The sequence below is a fragment of the Arvicanthis niloticus genome, chromosome 6 (genome assembly GCF_011762505.2).
Source record: "Arvicanthis niloticus isolate mArvNil1 chromosome 6, mArvNil1.pat.X, whole genome shotgun sequence".
Lineage (NCBI taxonomy): Eukaryota > Metazoa > Chordata > Mammalia > Rodentia > Muridae > Arvicanthis > Arvicanthis niloticus.
The window spans coordinates 13,109,355-13,132,639 of record NC_047663.1 but is presented as its reverse complement, the minus strand read 5'-3'; the positions used below and the strand labels follow the sequence as shown (position 1 = coordinate 13,132,639).

Genomic DNA, 23,285 nt, shown 5'->3' with positions numbered 1-23,285 from the left:
TCCCCTGGCAAATTAATCATGATATCCATCTGTCCCAGGAGGGGCTGAAAGGCATCCCCAACCCCAACTCCTCAACTGATTAAAACAAATGAGTCAGGAGTCCCAGTGAGCCACTTATTTCTTAGAAAGCCAGGACAGTATTTGTTATTCCTTATAGAATTCTAAGTACTTTGCCCTTAAATTCCCACCTCTTGACCTGTCCCTTTGCTGAGGATCAAACCCATGGTCTACCACATGCTAGGCAAGCACTCTGCCACCACTGAGCCGTACATCTCCAACCCTCTCCACCCTTTTCACTACACGTGTGGCTCAGCAGAGAAGAAGTCTTTCGGTGTCACACCCTGCCTCTGGCTGCGCCCCCAAAAAGAAGTGAAGCTATCTCTTCTTGAAGTGTGTTTAACTCTTGGGGTTTCTTCACTGAGCAGACACCCTGGGTGATCAGATAAACTGGGGGTTAGTTACAAAACAATTTATATTCTGCCTCTGCTTTTTCCATAAACTGTTTTTTTGGCTCCCTGCCCAGGGTGGCCTTGCGAACGGTGGGGATAACCAGAGCCTCTCCAGGCTCCCGTGGGAAGGGCACTAACAGCTCCGAGCTGAGGACCAGCTAGTGAATGGCTGAGATGGGGTAACTGGGCTGAGATCCACCCTGAGAGCCTGGGAACTTGGAAGCCGTTGAGGTCTGGTCTGGCCTCTGGGAAAGGGGCATCCTCCCAGCCAGCAGCACCTTTCAGTCCAGGCAAGAGAGGCTTCCAGTTGGCCATGCCTTACAGTCTCCACTCTAGTCATCTGCTGATGCTGTCCCTACACACGGACCACGGTCCTAATGTAGGACCTGAAGCATAGGTCCACACTAACCTGCTGCTACCAAGACCCCAAAGCTCCTTATTCAAGCAGGCCTAGCCCACTTCCCTGGGACTGAGTCTGCTGTAGTGGCTGGGGGTGGGGTGGGGGTGGGGGTGGGGACTCGGTGGGCTCAGTTCTAGGCTGAGAGCTGTCCAACGGTGGCTGTTGAGTTCGTGGATGTGAGACGGAGAAATGTCCTTACTACCCATGACCTTGACCTTGATGACAAAAACCAGTTCATCATTTGGACAGTTCCAACAGAACAAAGTATCTGCTTGGCTATCTTCTAAAACCGCCACAAAAGCTTTGTGAGGTTCCTCCCTTCGTCCCTCTCCCCCTCCCTTCCTTCATTTTGAGACAAAGTCTCACTAGCTAAGTAGACCATGCTGGCCTCAAACTTTTGGTGACCTCCCTTCTTTATAGATGTGCGCCATCATGGGCCCAAGCTCTTACTGTCCCCTCCAATATCTCCACCTATACCTCTGTTTTGCTTGAAAATTCCTTAGGCTTCTGGCGGAATCACTATGTTGAGGTTTTAGGGTACACCCTTAATATGCCTGTTTTTTTCTTCTCCTTGTCGTATCAGGCCCTTGCAACCAGAAACAGAACTTACTGGGGAACACATCTGTGAGTAAACTTGAGCATGGGAAAAAGAAAAGCAAATACACGTTTAAACCACAGGTAGGGAGTCTTAGGAAAGATCCAACATTCTTGTTCCTTTTATTATTATTACATTTATTTATTTTGTGTGTTCATATGAGGCGGTGCGTGTGTGCCGCAGTGCAAGTGTGGACGTCAAAGGACTTGTGGGAATTAGTTCTCTCCTTCTGTGTAGGTTCTGAAAATCAAACTCCGGTCATTGGGTTTGGTGGGAGGTGCCTCTACCCAACGAGCTGTCTCTGTGGCCCCCCCCAGAAGAACATTTCTACAATGACAACACTGCTGAGTTTCCTAGGGCTTTCAACCCATTGACTCACTTCTTCCTATAGTAGTCTAAAAGCCTGCCTCCCTTTACAGAACAGACACTGAGCACATACACGCCTATTATTTAATCTTCAACACTCTTTACATACAATGGCTGTTTTACAGATAAGAAGGGCAACTGAGTTCTTACTAAGTTCCCCCACTGTAGCCACTCCTTCTCTGAATTAGAAAGTGAACAGCCAGTGACCTAAGAGGCACACCTGTTTAGAAGGAGAGGTAGCAGAGCTCTCTCCCTTAAAGGAGCTCTCCCTACTCCACCTCAAGCAGTCACAAGCACAAAATTCCTGGTCACATCTTGAGCCACTTCCCCTGGCTTCTGAGGTCTCCTCTCCTCTCCTGCAGGATCCTGGCAGGGCAGCAGCACATAGCTAAAAACTACGCTGAAGCAGAAGGGACCTGACCCCAAAGCCTCTCCTGTGAACTTTCCAACACCATCACTCTGACTCAGCAACTGCTGCCTTGTCTTGAATCCTTCCTTCCTCACCGGTTTTTTCCTTAGCAGCTGACAGCAGAGTCAGAAGGATGAGCTGATGACATTACTTGCTCCAGGAGACTTGTCACTCACAGACACAAGCCATGTGGACCATTTCTCAGCACCCCTGATTGGGCCTTTACGGCTGTGAGACAAACACAGCTGACGTACTCCATCCAGGCATTTTTTTCAGTGAGGCAAAGGCCAGCTTAGCAGGCTGTGACATGTGACAATACCTGAAAACTGAGCCTGCCAGCCAGTCAGCCAGCCAGAAAAGAGCAGTTGCCGGAAGTGGCAGGTCCAAGCCTGCTAACCCAGTGTTCCACTGGAAAACCACTGCCATCAGACTGGGAGCAGATTTGAATTTCCCTGGGGAAGAAGAACTCGTAATTAAACAATTCTTGTTTCTGGTAAGAAGCAAGTACTGTCATCTTTCAAAGTGACAAGAGAGGCAGGCATAGTGACATACACTCATAATCTCCTTACTCCTGGTGGCTGAGGGTGGATGATTCGAGTATGAGGCTACCCTGGGCTCCATAGTGAGACCCTATTTTAAGAATGGGGAAAGTGGGGGACAGTGGGGAGATGGCTCAGTAAGTAAGAATGCTTGCTCTGCAAGAAGGAGTTTAAGGGGGCTGGAGAGACGGCTCAGCGGTTAAGAGCACTGACTGCTCTTCCAGAGGCCCTGAGTTCAATTCCCAGCAACCACATGGTGGCTCACAACCATCTGTCATGGGATCTGATGCCCTCTTCTGGTGTGTCTGAAGACAGTGACAGTGTACTCATATACATAAAATAAATACATCTTTTTGAAAAATCTTTTTAAAAAATGAATTTAAATGTATGTACAGTGCCTGTACAAAAAAAAAAGCTGGGCACCGCTGATGTGCCCATCGGAGGACAAAAACAGGTTGATATCAGCTCTCCCTGGCCACCCAGTCTAGCTGAAATGGGGAACTTCTGCTTCAGTGAGAGACCCTGCCCCAACATCCTGCTCTGTCCTCTGCATGCACATCAGGGAGGGGCGCGTGTGCATACACACATACACACACACACACACACAGAGAGAGAGAGAGAGAGAGAGAGAGAGAGAGAGAGAGAGAGAGAGAGGAAGGGAAGGGAAGGGAAGGGAAGGGAAGGGAAGGGAAGGGAAGGGAAGGGAAGGGAAGGGAAGGGAAGGGAAGGGAAGGGAAAGTTTTGGGCACTCCAGAAAGAGCCTCAGATATGCTGGCAGGGCTTTGCATAGCGCTGTGTAAACCAACAGCCTGTAACGGGTCTGATGCTTCAGAGCAAGGTGCGTATGTGGTCACCAATGCGTGTCCTTGAACCTCTGACTGAGGATGAGCTGAGGTTTCAGCTGGTCATCGGCAGCTCATGGACGTGTTTTTGGAGGCTGAGAAAAATACAACCAAGAATTAAAGTCATGTTTTCCGTTATTAACAACAACAAACAAAACCACCCATCGTTCATTTCCACATGTCTAGTTTCATCTGAATCTTTCCACATGAGAAGCTTATTCTGGGAAGAGTCACATCAAATTGCTTTACAGAAACAAAAACATTGCCTTTTTGGAGCTAACTCACACTAAGCATATAACATATGTCACATCCAGGTAAATATTGCCATAAGCTCTCTTCTCTCTCTCTCTCTCTCTCTCTCTCTCTCTCTCTCTCTCTTTCTCTTCCTCCACCAGCCACCTGGAACATTTTACAAACCAGAGCCTGAGCTCAAAGTAGGAAACATTTCACTAGAATCAGTCTAACAGCTGGAGAACTTCAAGATGGCAGCCAGCCTGGAAGGGGCTGGAAAAACAGACAGACCAACCCACAAACAAAACTACAGAACACTACAGTCCCTTAAAGCTAAATACAGTTCACTTTTAGTCTCAGGCTTGAGCTTTACACATCCAAGGATCCTGAGCCTTCGGCTTATTTGGAAGTACCAGAGAGAGCATTGTGATCAGTCCACGCAGGCCCTATGCACAGTGGCTCATGGCTGACATCCTAGTATCTGGGGACAGATTTCAAGGCCAGAGGCTCAGTGTTGATACAAGCATAAGGATCTGAGTGTGAATCACCAGCACCCATGTTAAGAAGTAGGTTGTGGTCTCATGGGCCCGTGACCCCTTTGTTGGCGGGGGGTGGGGGGGTGGGAGGGGGGGATAATTTGAGTTTTGCTGGCTGCTAGCCTAGCTCTAGGCTCAGTGAAAGACCCTGTCACAATGGACCAAAGAAATACGTTGGAATGCTATGAAACAAGAAACCAAAAGCCCTGCCTCTGGCCTTTATACACATAAGCACGGTTGTGCACCCCTGTATATGTGTGTGCATGCAACACACACACACACACACACACACACACACACGAAGTGGGGGATGGGCTTTAGAAATGGTTCAGCAGTAAGGTGCACTTGTTGCTCTTGCAGAGGACCCAGGTTCAGTTCCTAGCACCCACACGCTGGTTCACAACCACTTATACCTTCAGCTCCAGAGGATGTGAAGACTTCTGACCTCCTCAGGCACCAGGCATGCATGGGCAGCACATATGCCCATGCAGGCAAGACACGCGGATGCACAAAATCAATTTAAAATGTTTCAATCTATTAATGAAAACAACAACGACAAAGCTCAGGATCAGCTTGTGCCACAAGAGACTCTGTCTCACGCCCTCCTTCTCCCCTCCAATCAAAACAGTGTGTTTTCAGTCCTGGCGGATGGCCACAGTACGCAAAACTTTAAGGGGACCATTTAAGTTTTTCCTCCTGGCAGCCTCTTGCAGTGGCCAAAGAGCATGAGGCTAGGGCCTAGTGTTCCTGGTCGGGCTATTGTAAGTTGTGAATGAGATAAAGTAGGTCAGAGTGCTTGCAGGCATTTTAAACATTACACACTGCAAGGCCTGTATTATGGGGGGAGGGGATGTGCTCAGAATTTCCCTATTTCTTTCCTTTCCTGGAAAGGAAAAGGGATACATGAGAACATTCATGCCTACTCTATCTGCAAGAAAGGATTAGAATCCAACTATTTAACACTGCCGGTGAGACAGCAGTTTCGCAAGCTGCTGCATGTGTCATTGTCCCCATTAGAAAATTAACTCAAGATTTAACTACCAACTGATGTGACTGACTTTTAAATAAACATATCTAAATGGGTGTTGGCCCATCCTGACCAGTAAGTAGTCACCTTGGCAAGCAAAGCCTTTATTTAAATTATATTTGCCATCGCTCAAAAGAAAGCCTCCCCCCACCCCTAACTCCTCTTTGGAACTGTTGCTGAAGCCTCTGGCACATTCTTTTGAATATGTCTGAGGGTGACACATTTTTGTCCTTTGTGGATAATCCTGATTTTTGTAAGCAGGCCAAAGTTACTTGGCACAGAGACTGGTAAATAAGCTAATACCGTTTTTCAAAAATTAAACATAACCCATGACTACAAGACAGGAGGTTTTCAGCTCCTGAAGGACTGGGAATCAATTTCAAGGGAGAGAGCAGACAGGGAAGGGTTCCTTCCTTGGACTTGCCACTAAACGTTGACCTTCCAGAAAGAACAGTGCAACTGCTCAAGTGTCCCTATCATTGTAACCCAGCTGGGGGGTGGGGAGGAGGGGAGGGGAGGGCTGGGCAGGAGCAAACCACTCTTTTGCATATAGATTAACTGGTCTAATAGCAACCTTTCCTAGGAATGAACATTTGGATCTCTTGGACAGCATCTAGCAGGCTCAATTATAACAGGTAGGCTCTGCCTTACCTTAGAAGTTGTGCTATTTTATTTTTCCCTCTAGGAAAAACACGGTGACTGGAATATCGCCAGTGCTATGATAGTGTAAGCGGAGGCAGCTGCCTCTGCTGCAAATCATTTACACCATTATAGTTTAAACACAGTGGCACTGCCCTTCACCACAGGTTGCACACTGCAGCATTCTCATTCACTAGATGCTACATAGTGGCCCTTTCTTTCATTAATGTTACAGACTGTGGCACTTCCAGAACTTCAGCCTCAGCTGAGGGCACTATCATTTATGTAACAAAGCTCTTCCTTAATTCACCTTTGTGTTTTCTTCCTTAGTGGGATTCACCTTACATATGAATGGTTTGGCTATTTTCACATATGCAACTCAGCACTTGGTACAGTCACAATGGTCTGTCACCATCACCATCTGGTTTCCAAACACTTTTGCCGCCCTCAAAGGAAGCAATCCATTAAGCACTCCCCCTTCAGCACTGCTTCTGAAGCCCTGGCAACTACGACTATGCTTTCCGTTTCTGTGGGTTTACCCACTCTGGACATTTCACAGAAACCAAACCATACGATATGTGCCTCCCACGCTCAGGGTGATATTTTCAAAGTTGGTTCTTGGAACATGTATCAGTGTATGTGTGGCGTATGTTCACATCTGTAGGGGCACACGTGTGTACATGTGAGTACACATTATTCATCGAGACAGAATCTGTCACTTGAACCCAGAGCGTGCTGATTTACCTAATTTAGCTGGTCAGCGTGCTCTGGGAATCCTGTCTCTGTGTTCCACGCTGCTATGCCCACCCGGCATTTTCGTGGGCTCCGGGAGATGCAGACTACAGCGCTCATGTTTGAACATCAGGCACTTTAAACACCGAACCACGTCCTCAGCCCCTCCTATCGGCACTTTTATCCTTTCTGTGACTGCACAATCTGTTGCTTGGGTGAATCACATTTTGTTTAGCTATTCATTCGCCGGTGGGCATTTGGGTCGTTTTAAGTTTTATCCATTTATTTTGTTGTTGTTCTTAATGGCGCTGCCAGGACCATGGGTGTCCAAGTTTTTGCCTGAGCAGCGTGTGCTCGGTTTTCTGAGGGTATACACCTAGGAGTGGACCTGCCGGGTCATGTGGTAGTTCTATGTTTAGCTTTTGAAGAACCACTAAACTGACTCACTTTTATGCTTATGATTTACAAAGTGTCTTGATCACCAGTTACACACAGCAGCCAAACCCCAGTCCGGGCTTTAAACGTTTCTTTTCAGAAACCCTGATTAGAGCAGCCAGGCTCTGGCAGAGCCAAATTTGTTCCAAGGCGAGGTTCCACTCAGGACTTTGAACAGCCTCCCTGCTGTACTGCATGTCCCAACAAGAACTTGCCAGGCAGGAATCCCTTCCTGCCTCCTAGGCATCCTTGCTTTTCTATTATGTTATGCACACCTCAGGAAAACCAAGACGCTTCGCCTAACATATGCATTTCTCTCCTCTGCTTCTGTTAAAGAATTCAGATTAGAACATGGAGGTAACGCAGGCCCTTTGTTCCTATCTGTCCTGGGTAGAAGCTAGCCTTTTTCGTGGCCCCGGGACAGGACAGCCCTAACAGTAGTTAGTCAAGGGTATATAGAGATCATCCATCCATGACAGACTTTGGTCACAAATCAGGGTTGACCTTAGCAATCCACATTGATGTGAGCTCAGCCCACTTTGCAGACCGTCTACTCTGTGGGCTCAGGTCCACTCACGATCTCAGTGGGTGTCAGAGGAGACAATTCCACTCCAGGTATTGTTTACTGCAGTCAGGGTGAGTCCTGAGCTTCTCAGTCATTGGCCCAAACGGACAGTCACTGATTGACTGACTTACAGTGCTAGGTTTTAAAATTTAAACTTGTGCATGCATGTCACGGTGTTGACCTCTTACCCCAGCTCCCCAACACACAGGAAGTTCCCAAGTTGCACACAAGCCAGGACCCAGGAGCAAAACCAGACAGGCATCAACCGCCTTTCCCCTTTGAAACTGAAAAGAATGAAGAAGTTGGCTTCTGAGGTCCTTGCTACACAGTCACTCAGCTGTCACTTGTCACGTGTTCCCCGGGAGTCTTTTCAGGTGTTCTGGCCTGATCTGCTAGGGAAAAAAAAAAAAAAGTTTCTTGTCTGTCATATCCTCTGTAATCTGGCAGGAAACCTAAAATGTGCCTGCTGCAGTCCGAGGCTGCACGCTTATCTGCTTCCTTGGGAAGAATGTGCATCATAGTGTCCGGTTTAGGGGGATTTTCAACATGACCTCACCCTCTCCACCATTCACTGATCTCAGCAGGCATTACCCAAGTCACAAATGCATCAAGGATGGGAATCCACATTAGTGAGCCGCCGGCGACCTTCCTGGCACATGTCACGAGAACACCAACCCCAACTCCCCTCAAATCCGGGCAGATTATCAATAGTACCCTGAGCTGCTAGGGACAGGTGTTGATCAATAACGACATCTGACATTTACTTATCCTTCTAGATTCCGGATGGTCAGAATGGCAAAGGGGGTGGGAGGAGGTCTCTGCTAATTAAATGCAGGGGCTTGAAGTAAAGCTCTTGCCTGCCCGGAATACCACAAGTGGACAGGGAGGCTGAGACAAGACGACTGTCACAAATTTAAGGCAGCCTGAGCCGCAGGGATCTCGTCTCAAGAGTTTTTTTTTTTTTTTTTTTTAAAGGCAAGATGTAACGAAGGAAGGCTTGCACTGGTCGGTGCGGGGATGTCCCAGCCAGTGGTCTCAAAATAGGTCGCGTGGAGGTGACAGCAAGCGGCGGGCGAGTAATGATGGGAAAGGGCAGTGAGATGAGGATGCCCTAACGGTTTTAAGGGGTCGGATGGGCTTTGCTTACTCGGGGCTCCGGGAAGCGGCGGCACTAAAGGGAAACAGAAACTCTGGATCCGCCAGCGCGCGCTCCCAGCCCGGCCCACGTGACCCCGGGCTCCGCCGCTCTCCGCGCGCGCTCCGGGCCGCAGCCTGCACAGCGAGCGCGTGACTCGCGCCGCGCCCCCTCCCTCCGACCTCCGCGCTGCGTGCCTGCGTGCGCGTACCCCGCAGCCAGCGGGCGCGCGCACGCCCAGAGGGCCGCCGCCCCTCCCCGGGCCCGCCCTCCTTCCCTCCCACCCTCCCCCGGCCGGCGCGGCCCGCCCTGGCGAGTCAGTCGTCGGGTTCCCTCCCTCCCCGGGCGCGCTCGGGCCGCCGCTGCGCTCCCCGCCCTCCAGCCGCCTTGCGGGAGCCGCCCGCTGCCGGAGGAGGAGGTGGAGGAGCCGCAGGGGCCCGCCGAGGCGGCGGCGGCGGCAAGATGGCGGACTTCCTGCCGTCGCGCTCCGTGCTGTCCGTGTGCTTCCCGGGCTGCGTGCTGACGAACGGCGAGGCCGAGCAGCAGCGCAAGTCCAAGGAGATCGACAAATGCCTGTCGCGGGAGAAGACCTACGTGAAGCGCCTGGTGAAGATCCTGCTGCTGGGCGCGGGCGAGAGCGGCAAGTCCACCTTCCTGAAGCAGATGCGGATCATCCACGGCCAGGACTTCGACCAGCGCGCGCGCGAGGAGTTCCGCCCCACCATCTACAGCAACGTGATCAAAGGTGCGGGGCGCGGCGGGGCTCGGGGACCCCTGGGGAGCCGGGCCGGGCACCGCCCTCACCCGCCGGTCCCGAGTCTGAAGAGACCGTACCCGACCAGATCGGGTGGGCGCGCCTTGGGCACCGTCCGGTGCGCCCCGGTGCCCTGTTCCCGATCCCTTCGATCCGGGACGCCCCGCTGTGCTCCCGTGCTACCCCGGTGAGGGTCACGGTTGGCCCGGCACTCTGCGGCTGGCCTCGCCCCCTCCGAGAGGGAAGTGCGGCGAGCTGGGTGACTAGGGGCAGCGGGGCAACTTAGTGTCCTCCTTGCACCCCGGGCAAGACCACCCATCAGTAGCCCCAGGTCCTGTTACACCCCCTATCCTTCTTCCCTTATCTGCCCGTCCCCGGTGGGTGACCCTAGTAACCGGGTCTTTTACCCTTCCAGCTCTGGGCTTCCTAGGCCACCTCTTGACTTAAGCAAGTTCTGGAACGGTTGTAATGAGGAAACTTTTTTTTTTTTTTTTTTTTACCCTGAGTCTCTTGTCAAGGGCATAGAGTGACAGCCTCCAGAGCCTTTTGGGGCAAGAATATGAAACTCCCCGTTTACTGGCATCAGGAAAGTCTATTTTAAAAAAAAATAGCGCGAGTGGTTTTATCGGCTCGTTGCTACAGGATGTTTGTAATCACAGTTCAACATGTTGCACACTTTTTTTTTTTTTTTTGCTTAATAACTCGGGACAGTAGAAAAACAGCATCATCTCTAATGCTTAAATGAATCTATGTTTAAATATAAAGACCCTTTGGCTTAAAAGTCATAAGAGACCGTCCAAGAGAAGTTAGAGACAGGGAGTATGTGTTGTGTTGGATGGTGGGCTTTACAAATCCTGTTGAACAGTATTTTAAATGCTGTTCCTAAGCGAAAACCACCCAGAGGCTTTATTATTATTCCTTAGTGTTCAAATAAGTTTGGAGGTGGCTTTTATTTTTGTCGTTTAAAAGAATCACCTTTATTTTTATTTTATTTATTTATTTATTTATTTTAGTGTCAAGTATTTTCTACATAAGAGAAGCTGGCAGAATTGTCACAGCAGCCGATTTCTGAGTGGTTAAGGAGTCACCCTATTACATTTAGGGCTTGGAAGCAAACTTTAAGGTTGTAGGTCTTTTCAAGGAGTTGTGTGGCTTTTTTTTTTTTTTTTTTTTTTAAAGCAGGTTTTGTTGTTGTTGTTCAAGAAATACCTAAGCAAACTCCCTCATGGGTCCCCTCCTCCTCTCTGCAGTGTTTCAACTAGGGAAAAATGAGAAGATGCTTTGCCGGGCAGTGAGGGGAGAGGGCGAGGCCAGGAGCTCACAGTCCATGGCTTGCCCTTACCTTACCGTTGCAGTTAAGCTGAAAAGGATGGTTATGTTTATTCTGCCTTAATGTTCAGCACAAAACTAATTAAAGTCTCCTCGGAGGCTGTAAACTGTACCTTGCCAGACCTTAATTGAAGGTACCTTTGTATCCTGATACAGTTGAACTTAAAGAATTATGTTAATGAATAGGCCCACGTAGTCACTGGTGAGGTAAATCACCTGTTTTTCATACACGCTGGGCTTAAGAATTACTTTGAGCATTATTGTGTGATTAAGTTTAAGTCTAACTAGGCATCTTATTTTCTTCCGTTGGCATGGTCAGAAAAATGAAAGCATAACAATTTTTTTCGAGTATCCAAAGAAATGACTTCCCGATGACAGAAGTAACAGTTTAGCGACGGGGGCGTGGAGTTTGAACTAACTTGTGTAAATTGAAGCCTCTGTCTTGGATCATCGTGCAGTTGGGTTTCCTTTTAGGTGACTAAAGCCAGTGTGTGACTGCACTGATTTGAAGCTTGGTCTTGGGAAGCGTTGAAGTGCGTCCTAGAAGACAGAGTTGGTAGGGAGCTGAAGGACGGCGACTGCACACAGTAAACCGTCCTCAGCGCGTGCCAGGCTGTCTTTAGCCTGGCTTCAGGTTAGGCAGCATTATTTATTTTTTCCCGTCTCTGGTTTTGACTGCCATCTACTCCAGAAATGATTTTTATGAATCGCATCATATTAAAACCCTCCCCAAAGTGACTTTGTTATTAGTATTTACTTTTTCAAGGCTTCTGGTCTTGAGAGTGAACACTTGTTTCTTAAACCTCTGAGAAGATAAAGGTTTTGTTTTGATTCTTTCTGGTCTCCATTTTGGAAGTGGGGGCTCCTGTAATAGCTAAAAATTAAGGAACCAATACTGGGTAACCCTGGGGCCAAAGCTTCTCATGGTATCATCATGACTCTTCCTCACACGTTTTTTTTGTTTTTTTGTTTTTTGTTTTTTTAAACAAAGGTATGAGGGTACTGGTAGATGCCCGAGAGAAGCTTCATATTCCCTGGGGAGACAACAAAAACCAGCTCCACGGAGACAAGTTGATGGCATTTGATACCCGTGCCCCCATGGCTGCCCAGGGGATGGTGGAGACTCGAGTATTTCTGCAGTATCTTCCTGCTATCAGAGCCTTATGGGAGGACAGTGGCATACAGAACGCCTATGATCGGCGCCGGGAATTCCAACTGGTAAGACATTCACTTCTCCAAAATGTGGTTTTATTTATATATTTTTATTTATATTCACTTTTGTTTCTGTGTGCATGTGAGCACATGCGTGCAGCACATGTGCAGACATCAGAGGACAGCTTGTGGGAGTCTGTTCTCCTCTAGCTTGTGGGTTCTGGGCATTAAACTCAGGTCCTCAGGCTTGGGGGCAAGTGTTTTACCTGCTGAGCCACCCTAACCCTGAAGGGTGCTTTTATTTAATGACATTTAGCAGTGTCTGGTTTAGCACAGTGTAAAGTATCAGTAGCCTCCGATACTTGGTTTGCTGTGTGTGCCTTTTACTAAGCAAGGTTAAAAAATAAGGTCAACTCTACAGATGTGATGAAGCTGTTTTACTGGTTAGAAAGTAAGGTTGTCATGACTTTTCCCTGGTCATTCTAATTTTGTTCTCTTTAAAAAATTATTTTTCTTACAACTCTAGCAGCCATGTTCCTATAGTGATGGCCTTTTGTGGAATGGAAGTCCACAAAAGTCTCTTTAGAATGGAAGTCCGGTGCGTGAGAGTGTTTTTTCATACATGCCAGTTAGCCTTTGAGCCACTTAGTGACACAAATGAGATTGCTATAGAGAGATTAGAACTTTTTTTTTTCTTGCTATGTAGATCAGGCTAGCCTTAAACTTACAGTAACCCTTCTTTCTCTGCCTCCTAAGTGCAGAGATTATAGATATGAGTCCCCTGTGGCTGGCTGAGAGACTGAACTCTTTATAAGAAACAAAATACTATTTCCTGCTCTTGTTCCACATGGGAAATAATTTCCATTTGTTTCCCTCCTTTATCTTAAAAAATATTATAAGATACTCTGTAGCTGTTACACAACATTGAAGAAAGGGTAGGAAATCGGGATGTAACCTAGGGTAAAGGTATAAACATGACCTGGTCAGTGGTGGCTCATGCCTGTAACCTTAGCTCCTTGAAAACCAGAAGCAGAAAGATCACAGGTTCCGGGCCAGCCTGGGTGACACAGCAAGGCCCTGACTTAAAAAACAAAGATATGAAAACAAGAATTGAGATGGAATTTTTAATCAAATGTTTGATAATTTAATTGTGAGCACTTTGATTGTATTTGGTTCTATTTGCCGAAGACCAAAAGGGTCCATCTATCAGTAGTAGCGGCGGGCGCGGCTGTGTGCAGTTTAGAGATAGTTCAGATCCGAAGCGCTTTCCTATAATATAATTGAAGCAGAGTGACAGTTAAAAGTAAAACTGCTTAGGAAATTGTTTGGTGATGTCACGAACATTCAAGTGATACTCATGGGTGTGGCTAGACCGAGGTCTACAGCCACCGGCCTTCCTTGGTGCAGTCTGCCTCCAGGATTAGTCTAGGCTGTTCTAGAAAAGTTACAAGAAAGGTTTATGATATCTTCTTTGCTAAACCCATGTCTCATGCTCCTTGTGTATCATACATTATGTGCTGGCTGGTACACCTCATCACGTGTAGATATCATGTCAAATTCTCATACTGAGTGTCTGGCAGCTCTGCATATCAAAAAGCATGAGTTTAACTTGGTCAGTGACATGGAGTCACCAGATTTCTGGCTAGCTTTGACCTTTGGTCCCTGTCGTCATTGTATTCTCTGTGGATTTGCTCGCTCCTTACCTATCCCCTTCCCTTGCTTTCCCCTCCTCCCTCCTGTTTAAGGGCAGCTTCTTAGCCTTCTTAGTTTCTTTTCTCAGTAGACACACTCTCCACTGTTTTCTTAGATGTTTATCTTCCAAGGCCAGGGAGAAAACAGCTGGCTCCACAGTAAGCAGTCACTACACCCTGGATGGAGGAAGGAACAGCAGTGGACCTGACAGTTCCCTTTGAGAAAGAAACTTCTCTGTCTGTCCCAAGCCTACTTAATTGAAGTTGGGATGCCATGGACAGATTTGGAGTCTGTGCTTTCATATCTTAGTCTCATATTAAGGTCTGTGTCCTTGTTGAAAAAGGTTTGTGTATATGTTTTTGTTTTTTTAAAGATCTTAGGTTTTAAGAATTCTTTTTTATTTTATATACATGAGTATACTGTGGCTATCTTCAGACACACCAGAAGAGGGCATCAGATCCCATTACAGATGGTTGTGAGCCACCATGTGGTTGCTGGGAATTGAACTCAGGACCTCTGGAAGAGCAGTCAGTGCTCTTAACCGCTGAGCCATCTCTTCAGCCCCCTAGGGTTTTTTGTTGTTGTTGTTTTGTTTTTTTCTTTAATGTGTGTTTTTTGCCTGCATGTAGATTTAGTGCCCATGGAGGCCATAAGAAGATACTAGATTTCCTAGAAATAAATTTATGAATGTTTGTGAACTTCCACACTCAAGCTGTGACATGTACTCCTCTCCTCAGTGATTAAATAAATGTTTTTTAAAGTTTTCTATCAACCTGTGGTTGATTATATTAGACTTCATGGTGATCGAAATGCGAAAAACAGCATTTTTAGAGAGCCTGTCACATCTTACATTTTGCTTAAGCTGAGTGAGCCTCTTGGTGTTCAGACAGAGACGATGGAAGTGACTCTGCATTTGTTAGCTGTAATTTTGCTAATAGGATTTTTCTCAGAATTCTCAATGTCACACATTTCCCGTCTGCTTAGTTTCTGTTGTGGGAAACTAACTAGCTTATGTGGAAGAGAAAGCCCTCAGCATCACCTTGTCGTCCAGATGTCATGTGGCTCTCTGGCTGTAACTGGCACACGCAGGTGATCTGGAAGGAGTGGTCCTTTAGCTCTGTGTACTTGACCTTGGCATCAGTCATGGAAGCCCACCACTATGCTTGTGAGACATGTCCCTTGCAGAGCTTCTCAGATGAGAGTGAGAGGGGGCGTTTGGTAATGTGGATCACTGTCTAGGTGAGGCTGGCTGGGTGGAGGACTGGCTGGGAATGATACAGCTGCCAACACAGACTAACCAGTGCCTGGGAGTCACCGCCTACCAGTCTCGCAGTTCAGTTTACAGTTAGAGTTGAGCAGTATAAGCAACACTGGCCACAGAGGACAGGACAGGGTGTGTTACAGTGGGGGGAACAGGGGACAGCTTCCTAGTTTCTGTAAACAGTTTAACTTTGTCAGCATTAGTACAGTTTCCTGTAATGGCCGGTCTGCCTGTGCAGCTCTTGAAACCAAAACCATTCTCCTTGTTAATCATTCATTGTCCCTTCAGTGGGACTTGAGTTTTCTTGCTCAGATGGTTTAGTTTGTGCTTGGTGATAGCTTCAGTTCTCTAAGCTGTTATGGTTATTGGTGAAGACAGATTCTTCTGAAATCTGTGTAGCAGAGTGACTGTTTTTGCTTCGTGAGTGGTCTGTAAAAAGGAGCTGAGTCTTAGCTAAGTAAAATTAGGCTCTTCTGTTCTGGGTTGTAAAATGTTCTTACCTGTACTGCAGCACATACTGGGACTAGAATACCATCTAAGTCTTTTGGATTTGCTTTAAAAGATGATTAAAGGCCAGGCATTGAAGAATTCTCCTGTTTAATCACTGCACTCATAAGGCTGAGGCAGGAGGATCTTGGATTGGAAAGTAGCCTGGGCTGCATGGGGACTTCAAGGGTTGGTTGTATTGGAGACCCTGAACAGAGCCGGGGAGAGAGCCAGTAACCCTAGGGGCTATACTTTGAAGGGTAGTGCAGTGCCTTTTATATCACCTTTGAGGGCAGACTTTCTGGTAAGGAATTGGTGCTGCTGCTAACAGGTTTATTAAATAAGAAAGTGATTGAGCAGGGATGTAGTCTCATGAGGATTGGGCTTCAGTTTCAGAATTCTACTTCGTGTGTGGACCTATCCCAGGGCAAAAGTTTTATGAACTCACTTTAAAGAAAACAGAAGCCTAAGCACTTCCTGGATGGACTGTTCCTATTCTCCTTTGCCTTAGACCTAAGCTTAAACAAGTTGGGGTGTCTATTAGTTTCCTAGAGAGCTAATTGACAGTGCTGATAACTGTAATTCCTGTTTAATACCCTAATGTTTGGGACAAGTGCGAGTTGCTTTCCAAATCACTGTTGTGTGTATTATCATCCCCTAATTCCTCAGCAACAAACAGTGACAGGATACTTGCTGTTGTTCTCAACTCACAGATGGAAAACAGTGAGGCCTGGGCACAGGTTCCTTGACGCTTTGGTTCAGAACTAGTAAATGATCATAGACTGGAAAGTTGAAGCCCTGTCTGCCTCCTTGCCCTGCCACAGAACCATTTTGCAAGCACTCAAGCATGATGTCCCTGGAACAGTTGTCTTTCCCTCTCCTTTTCAGCCTTTTGGGACTCCCTCTTCCTGAGTAACCAGCAGCTCCATTGAGGTCTAGCACGTGGTTTTGAGTATGGGGAAGGTTTTGTTACTGTTTGACCTTGCAATGATGTTCCCGTATCCCTTTTTACATTCTGAGTGTTCCCAGCGTTCCTGTTTATCCCCTCTTACCTTGCTAACTAACAGGCGGGAGGGCTCTTAGGTGGAATCGACAGTGAGCTTGCCGACCCAGTGTCCTGTGCACGCGGTTTACCTGGGCACACTCAGCTTGAGCTTTCCTTCTGGAAAGCTCACTGGAATGGGGATCCTCATCCAAGGTGCTGGGTTTCTCTGGAAGCGTCACTGCAGAGCGGTGCCTGTCTTGTGTTTGCTTCCCAGATTTGCTTTTGCTTTGGAGAGAGGAATATCAGGACAGGCTGTTTTCACAGAATTCCTTGATAAGCTTCTCGTGTAAGCACATCACCTGCCCATACTGTGTGTGTATGAGCACCCAGATTGCTGCTTGTCACAACTTTATGTTTCAGTCAGAAATGACCCAATTTTAAAAATCCTGTTTCTGCATACTTGAAGTCTCTTTTATTTCCTTGCTTGGACATACTTCATTCTTAGCTCTAGCCTCGTGATACCGTCTGTATTTAAACCTATCTTTGTTAACAAGATGCTTCATTTCATAAGCCACAGGAGCAGAGCAGTTTTCGAGTGGGCTGATGGGGACTGAAGACATAGTTTGAGAACTGGACTTTTGTGGACTTGGCTAAAGTTGATGACATACTGTAGTGAGGGTAGTTGGTGACATACTGTAGTGAGGGTAGTTAGTCTTTCACGTTTAATTGCTCTTCTTTTGGAAAAACACATCTTAAGTTTTTGTTTGTTTGGGACACAGCGAGCCGGTATTGAACTTGGGATCCTCTTGCTCAGACTTGTAAGTGCAGAGAGTACAGGCGTATTGCACCAAGCCCAAGTCACGGTTTTAAAATCAGGGTGGTGGCTGAACTTTCTTATCCTTACTGTGTCTGTAATTGACAGGTCCCATGGGTAAAATTTCTGTTGATTTATTTCACCCGTGTACTTGCTTATGCTTTTCTTCCTCATGCTGGGTAAAAAGCTAACTACTTTCAGAGTATGAACATTTTTACATAGGTGTTAATGCTGCTTGAGGTGGGTTCTGGCTGACGGCTTAAAAGTAAAGCGAAGAGTCTTGCCTTCCCTGGCTGCCAGTCTGTGAGCTAAGGCAAGTCCCTCAGCCGCTCTGATTCGGTTTCAGTGACTATAAAATACAGACGATTATGGGATCTGCTATCTAATGTGAGGATGACACGGGGTGAGCCTCGAAAGACCTTAGCATGATGCCTGGCATTTTAGCAGTATTATGATTAGCTATTAACATTCCTTATATCCCATGTGCTCGGAAGTAGTTATTGAAAGAAGCACAGTAAGCTGTGACTGGTTTTTACTCTCTGAACTTGACTGCTAATGTAACAGTCCTGGATTCTGAGTCAGTGGAGTGTGTGTCGGATCTTGGGTGTCTCCAGGAGGATCACATGCCTAGAAGGACGGAGGCAGTTGTTGGTACACTGGTTCTGGTTGCCTTCTCATAGTGCCATGCTTGATTTTTTCAGATAGCAAGATTTGTGTGTGTGCCTGTGTGAGTTTATGTACAAAGTGTGTTCACCACATGCACTCAGGTGCCCACAGACATAAGAAGGCATTGGATCCCCTTTCAATATAACTCAGGTTCTAGGCAGTTGTGAACTTGCTGTTGAATGCATATTTGTGAATGGTTTTAAAAATAAATTCTTTAATCCTAAAGAATCAAATATAATTCAGGTTGAATATTCCTTGTCTGAAGTTCTGGGGATCAGACGCATTTTGGGTTTCAGATTTTCCACCTTTTCAGATATTTACTTATATATAGTAAGGGGTGAAACCCAAGCCTACAGGTGAACTTCACCTTTATGAAGTGTGTATACTTCATACACACTTTGTGCATAGCCTGAAGGCAACTGTATAGCTTTTCAAGTGTGCCTGGGTTTTGTCTGAGACGTGTCACATGATGCCAGGCATGGAATTTTCCAATTTCAGCACCATGTCAGTGCTTCAGAAGTTTGTATTTTAGACATTTTAGATTTCAGATACTCTACTGGCGTTAAAAATAAAAATGACTTAGATAACAAGGCATTATTATTTAATAGCTGCTGGAGCTGACCCACTGTGGAGTTTCTGGCTGGAGTTATGTAGTTTGGAGTTTGGAGTTATGTAGTTAGTGTTTTTGAGACGCTCTAGCCGTGTGGGGAGAAGGGCTCAGATCCCTGTGCCCTGCTGGAAGTGTGCGGAGGTACTCTTCCACTGGTACAGGTGTTCTGCTTGCCACTCCACAGAGTGTTCACTCTCGTGGACACTTGCCCATTGTGAATGTCCCCTCTATGGTCCTTCCACATGCACACAAGCCTACCCTTTCCTGCTCTGCCGTTTCCCTCCCTGTGACTCAGCAGAGGTCCTGTGAGTTTCCCAGGTTACAGAGGGCAAATTAGCCTCATTTCCAAAGTTAAAAAAAAAATTCCTTACATTCTTATTTTTTCAATACTCAGTGTTAAAAATGGTTTTATGTTGATTTTTGTAGGATAAACTTAGCATTTTATACAAAGATAACTTTAAAATACCCCACTAGTTTAATTGAGAATTTCTTCTTGCTTTGATAAAGAAAAACAGATTTCACATTTGTTCTCCCTAAAAAACAAAAGGAAACAGCCATTGATTGTAGCATTTAAAAACAGTATTAATAAACAAGACTCCTATCCTGTCTTGACATTACCAAAAGTTTTTGGGTTCTTTGAACCAGAGCAATTGTGTTTAGTTTGTAATTATGTTTAGTTAGAACAATTTCTTCTTCTTTTTGTTTTTTTAAGAAGAAAAAGAGCTGAAGTGAATATTGGGAGTAGGGAGCTTTTATTTTTAATCCTGGGATACTGTTTTCTAGTCTTTGAGTAACTTTTTAGAACATCTGTGTGTATGAGTGTCTTGTCTGCCTGTGTTTGTAACCAACGACATGCAGTGCACATGGAGGCCAACATAGCATGTCAGATCCCTTGGGATAGGAGTTCTGGATGATTAGTCAGCGTGTGGGTGCTGGGGATTGAACCTAGGAGAGCAGCCAGTGCTTTTACCAACACTGAGACGTCTTTCCACCCCAACTAACTAAAACTTTACTTCTGTGAATTTCTTCCATCTCTACCTCCCTTGCTCTTTGTTCTCAGGTAGGGCCTAGTGTAGCTTAGGCTGACCTTGGACTGTGCAGCCGAAGATGTTCTTGAGCTAACCCTGACTCTACATCAGTGATGGGAATATAGACACGGACCACCACGCGTGGTAGTTATTTATCGTTCATTCATTCCTATGAGGGGAGGGGTTTGCCTGAAGATATGTCTGTGTAGCACGTGCTTGCCTGGTGCCCTCAGAGGCCAGAAAAGGGAATTGGATCTCCTGAGTTACACATGGTTGTGAGCCATCTGGGTTGCTTGGACTCAACCCCGGGATCTTCAGAATCCTAACATGGCTCCTGGTTGCTGAGTCCTCTCTCCAGCTCTCCTTTGTTTGTTTGTTGTTTATTTTTGCAGTGCTAGGGATTCAGGCACAGTGGACAGAGTGCTCTGCCCTGAACTATACCCCAGTGCTCTCAGGTTTGTTTGTTTGTTTGGCTTTTTGAGAGAGGGTCTGACTATAGCTTAGCCTGGCCTAGAATTTGTAAACCTCTTACCTCATCTACTGTGCTTAGTTCCCAAATGCTTTTCATTGTTTTGAGACAGACTGTCATTAAATTTACTTTGAGACGGGGTCTTATTCTATAATGCAGTCTGGTCTGGAGCTCACTATGTAGCCCAGGTTGGCCTCAGATTTACAGCTATCCTCCTACCTCAGTCTTCCCAGTGTTGGGTTACAGGTGTGCAAGTCACCCATCACAAGTGACACTAAATTTGAATGGCCTGTGATGAAACACCAGGACCAAAAGCAAGTTGGTAAGGAAAGGGTTTATTTGGCTTACACTTCCACAACACTAAAGTCAGGACAAGAACTCAAACAGGACAGGAGCTGATGCAGAGACCATGGAGGCTGCTGCTTACTGGCTTACTCCTCATGGCTTGCTCAGCCTGCTTTCTTACAGCACTCAGAACTGTCAGCCCAGGGATGGTACCACTCACAATGAGCGGGGCTCTCCTTCATTAATCACTAATTAAGGGAATACTCTACAGGCTTGCCTACAGCCTGATCTTTGAGGAATGTTCTCAGTTGAGGTTCCTTCCTCTCAGATGACTTTAGCTTGTGTTACGTTGACATAAAACCATCCAGCTCACCACTCAGTTTAAAAGTTGATATTACAGGCCAGGCAGTGGTGTCACGTGCCTTTCTTTAATCCTAGCACTCAGAAGGCAAAGGCGGCCAGATCTCTGAGTTCAGGACCAGCCTGGTCTGCAGAGCTAGTAGTTCTAGGACAATCAGTTTATGAAGAAACTGTCTCAAAAAACAAAAATAGCCGGGCGGTGGTGGCGCATGCCTTTAATCCCAGCACTTGGGAGGCAGGAGGCAGGCGGATTTCTGAGTTTGAGGCCAGCCTGGTCTACAGAGTGAGTTCCAGGACAGCCAGGGCTACACAGAGAAACCCTGTCTCGAAAAACCAAAAAATAAATAAATAAATAAATAAATAATAATAAAAAATAAAAAAACAAAAAGATGTTACAATTTAGAGACCCAAGGTTCCCCACCCCTGCTGTACAGTATTTGCACTTTTGACTTTAACATATATTTTAATCTGACTTAAGTTTTCTTTTATAGCAATTAAATTTTTATAGAATTACCCTGTTTGTTTAATTTTTTTTTGCATGGTGGCCATGTTTTATTGAATAGATAAACATTGAGTTACATATCTGATGCTTTTGTGTGTGTGTGTGTGTGTGTGTGCGCGCGCGCGCGCGTGCACATGCACGCATTACGGTATGGACTTATTACTTTAAAATTGTCTAGTTTCGCCGGGCGGTAGTGGCGCACGCCTTTAATCCCAGCACTTGGGAGGCAGAGGCAGGCGGATTTCTGAGTTTGAGGCCAGCCTGGTCTACCGAGTGAGTTCCAGGACAGCCAAGGCTATACAGAGAAACCCTGTCTCGAAAAACCAAAAAAAAAAAAAAAATTGTCTAGTTTCTTATCATCTGTTTTTTTTTTCAGCTTTCTAATGTGGAAATAAAAAGCAAATGTTAAAAGATGCTGGGGTTAGGAAAGCCCTGGTAACAGAAAAGCAGGGTGCAGGCTCGCAGGCACGCTCATGACAGTTCTCTGGGCACACCTGGCAGGCACGCTGGCCGTCACATGCCGTTGCACACCCATTGAGGAGGAGGCAGGTATCTGTTTGAATATTTGTTTGCTAGAGGCCCAAATACAAATAATCTCTGTATTAGTCACAAATGTTAATTGTAGGACCTTGGGCAAGACAGGGAAGCTGCTGTGTGGAGAGCCTGCCCTGAGCCTGCCCTGGGCTCAGCAGTTGGGCTGAGAGAGCTGCCAGAGGAGCAGTGCCTCCGAGTGGGAGACACGGAAGACAGTTTGACCCTAGGTCTAGAGCCCAGGGAGAGTTTGGGTGTAGGGGAGAAGTTAGTGAACTTTTTGTTTGCAGTGTAAGGGTGTAAGACAGGGGGCTGCTCGTAGGAGAGTCTTAAGGAATCTTGGCATCTTTTAAGAATGTTCAGAGGCAGAAATCGCTGTGAAAAGAAGTGCTCTGGAGTGTACTAGCATAGCACTTGGAAGATTGAGGCAGGAGGATTGCGTGTTTGAAGTCACCTAGTTGCATAGTAATATGTCTGAAGATAGATAGATAGATAGATATATCTGAGATGGAGATATAAATTATTAGTTTAAGAGAAGAAACGCTGCAAGAACTTGGGAAAGTGCCCTGAGACAAAACAGTGCTGTGTTGGCAGGAGCTGGCAGCCGGGTCCTGTGTGCTGGCTGGCAGGTGACACGGGGAGGGAGGGGCCAGACTGGAAGTGCCTGAGGAGGGAAGAGAGGTGAGGAAGTGGAGAAGATTCACTTGAAGTCAGGCTGACTATTCTCATTTCCCTTTGCAGCACTTGAACCACCTGGCTTAGCGAGTTGTGGTTTTTCAGACCTTTTAAAAGTTTAAACAGACTGTATTAACCAATGTCTTTTGAGTAGCACTCAAGGAGGTAACATGAGTTAGTGGCCTAGGTAAGGACTGGGGTAAGCTTAGTTGGGAGAGTGCTTACCTAGTATGCCCAAAGCCTAGGGGTTGATTCGCAGCGTCACATAAACGGTGCGTGGGAGTACCACACCTATAATCCTAGCACTTAGCAGCGGGAGGCTGGAAGTCAGTTCTTTTCCTCAGTGATGTAATAAGTTCAAGGCCAGCTTGGGACACATGAGGGAACTGTCTCAAAATAATTATTATGTAAATAAATACACTCATTTTGTACAGCTGTTCCTTCGTATCCTCTGGGGTCTGACACCCAACCCCTGGGATAACAGAATCTCAATGTGCAGTCTCTGGTATAACATGGTCTAGTATTTGCATCTAACCTAAGTACAACCTGCCATGTGCTTTAAATTACCTCTGGCATACTCACACTGCCTCTTAAAATATAAGGCTGTCGAAGTAGCTATTGTACCTCGTTGTTTTGGAAGTAATGACAAGAGAAGAAGAGTCTGTGTGTTCAGTGCATATGGATTTCCTGCTTTGCTGTGTAGCCTAGGCTGGCCTCTGATTTGCAGCCCTCTGTGTACCGCCATGCCTGCCTTCAGATAGAAACTCTTCCTGCTATTCTCAGACT

General features: G+C 46.4%; 1 protein-coding gene and 1 long non-coding RNA gene across 3 annotated transcripts in view; one reads left to right on the top strand and one right to left on the bottom strand.

Annotated features, from left to right (window-relative positions):
* Nucleotides 1-1,039: 1,039 nt before the first annotated feature.
* On the bottom strand, nucleotides 1,040-9,629 carry LOC143442628 (uncharacterized). Its single transcript, XR_013110964.1, has 4 exons — nucleotides 9,495-9,629; nucleotides 7,954-8,154; nucleotides 4,781-4,901; nucleotides 1,040-3,695 (listed from the first exon to the last, which is right to left on the bottom strand). It is a non-coding gene; the product is annotated as an uncharacterized LOC143442628 (long non-coding RNA).
* The window catches only part of Gna13 (G protein subunit alpha 13), a 38,677-nt gene continuing 24,521 nt past the window's right edge, over nucleotides 9,130-23,285 (top strand). Inside the window, exons 1-2 of one of the 2 annotated variants that reach the window (XM_034506490.2) lie at nucleotides 9,130-9,645; nucleotides 11,975-12,201. In XM_034506490.2, the coding sequence (XP_034362381.1) occupies nucleotides 9,363-9,645; nucleotides 11,975-12,201 (510 nt within the window). In that variant the 5' untranslated portion in view covers nucleotides 9,130-9,362. The remainder of the gene's footprint in view (nucleotides 9,646-11,974; nucleotides 12,202-23,285) is intronic. The other variant, XM_034506491.2, reaches the window with a different exon arrangement.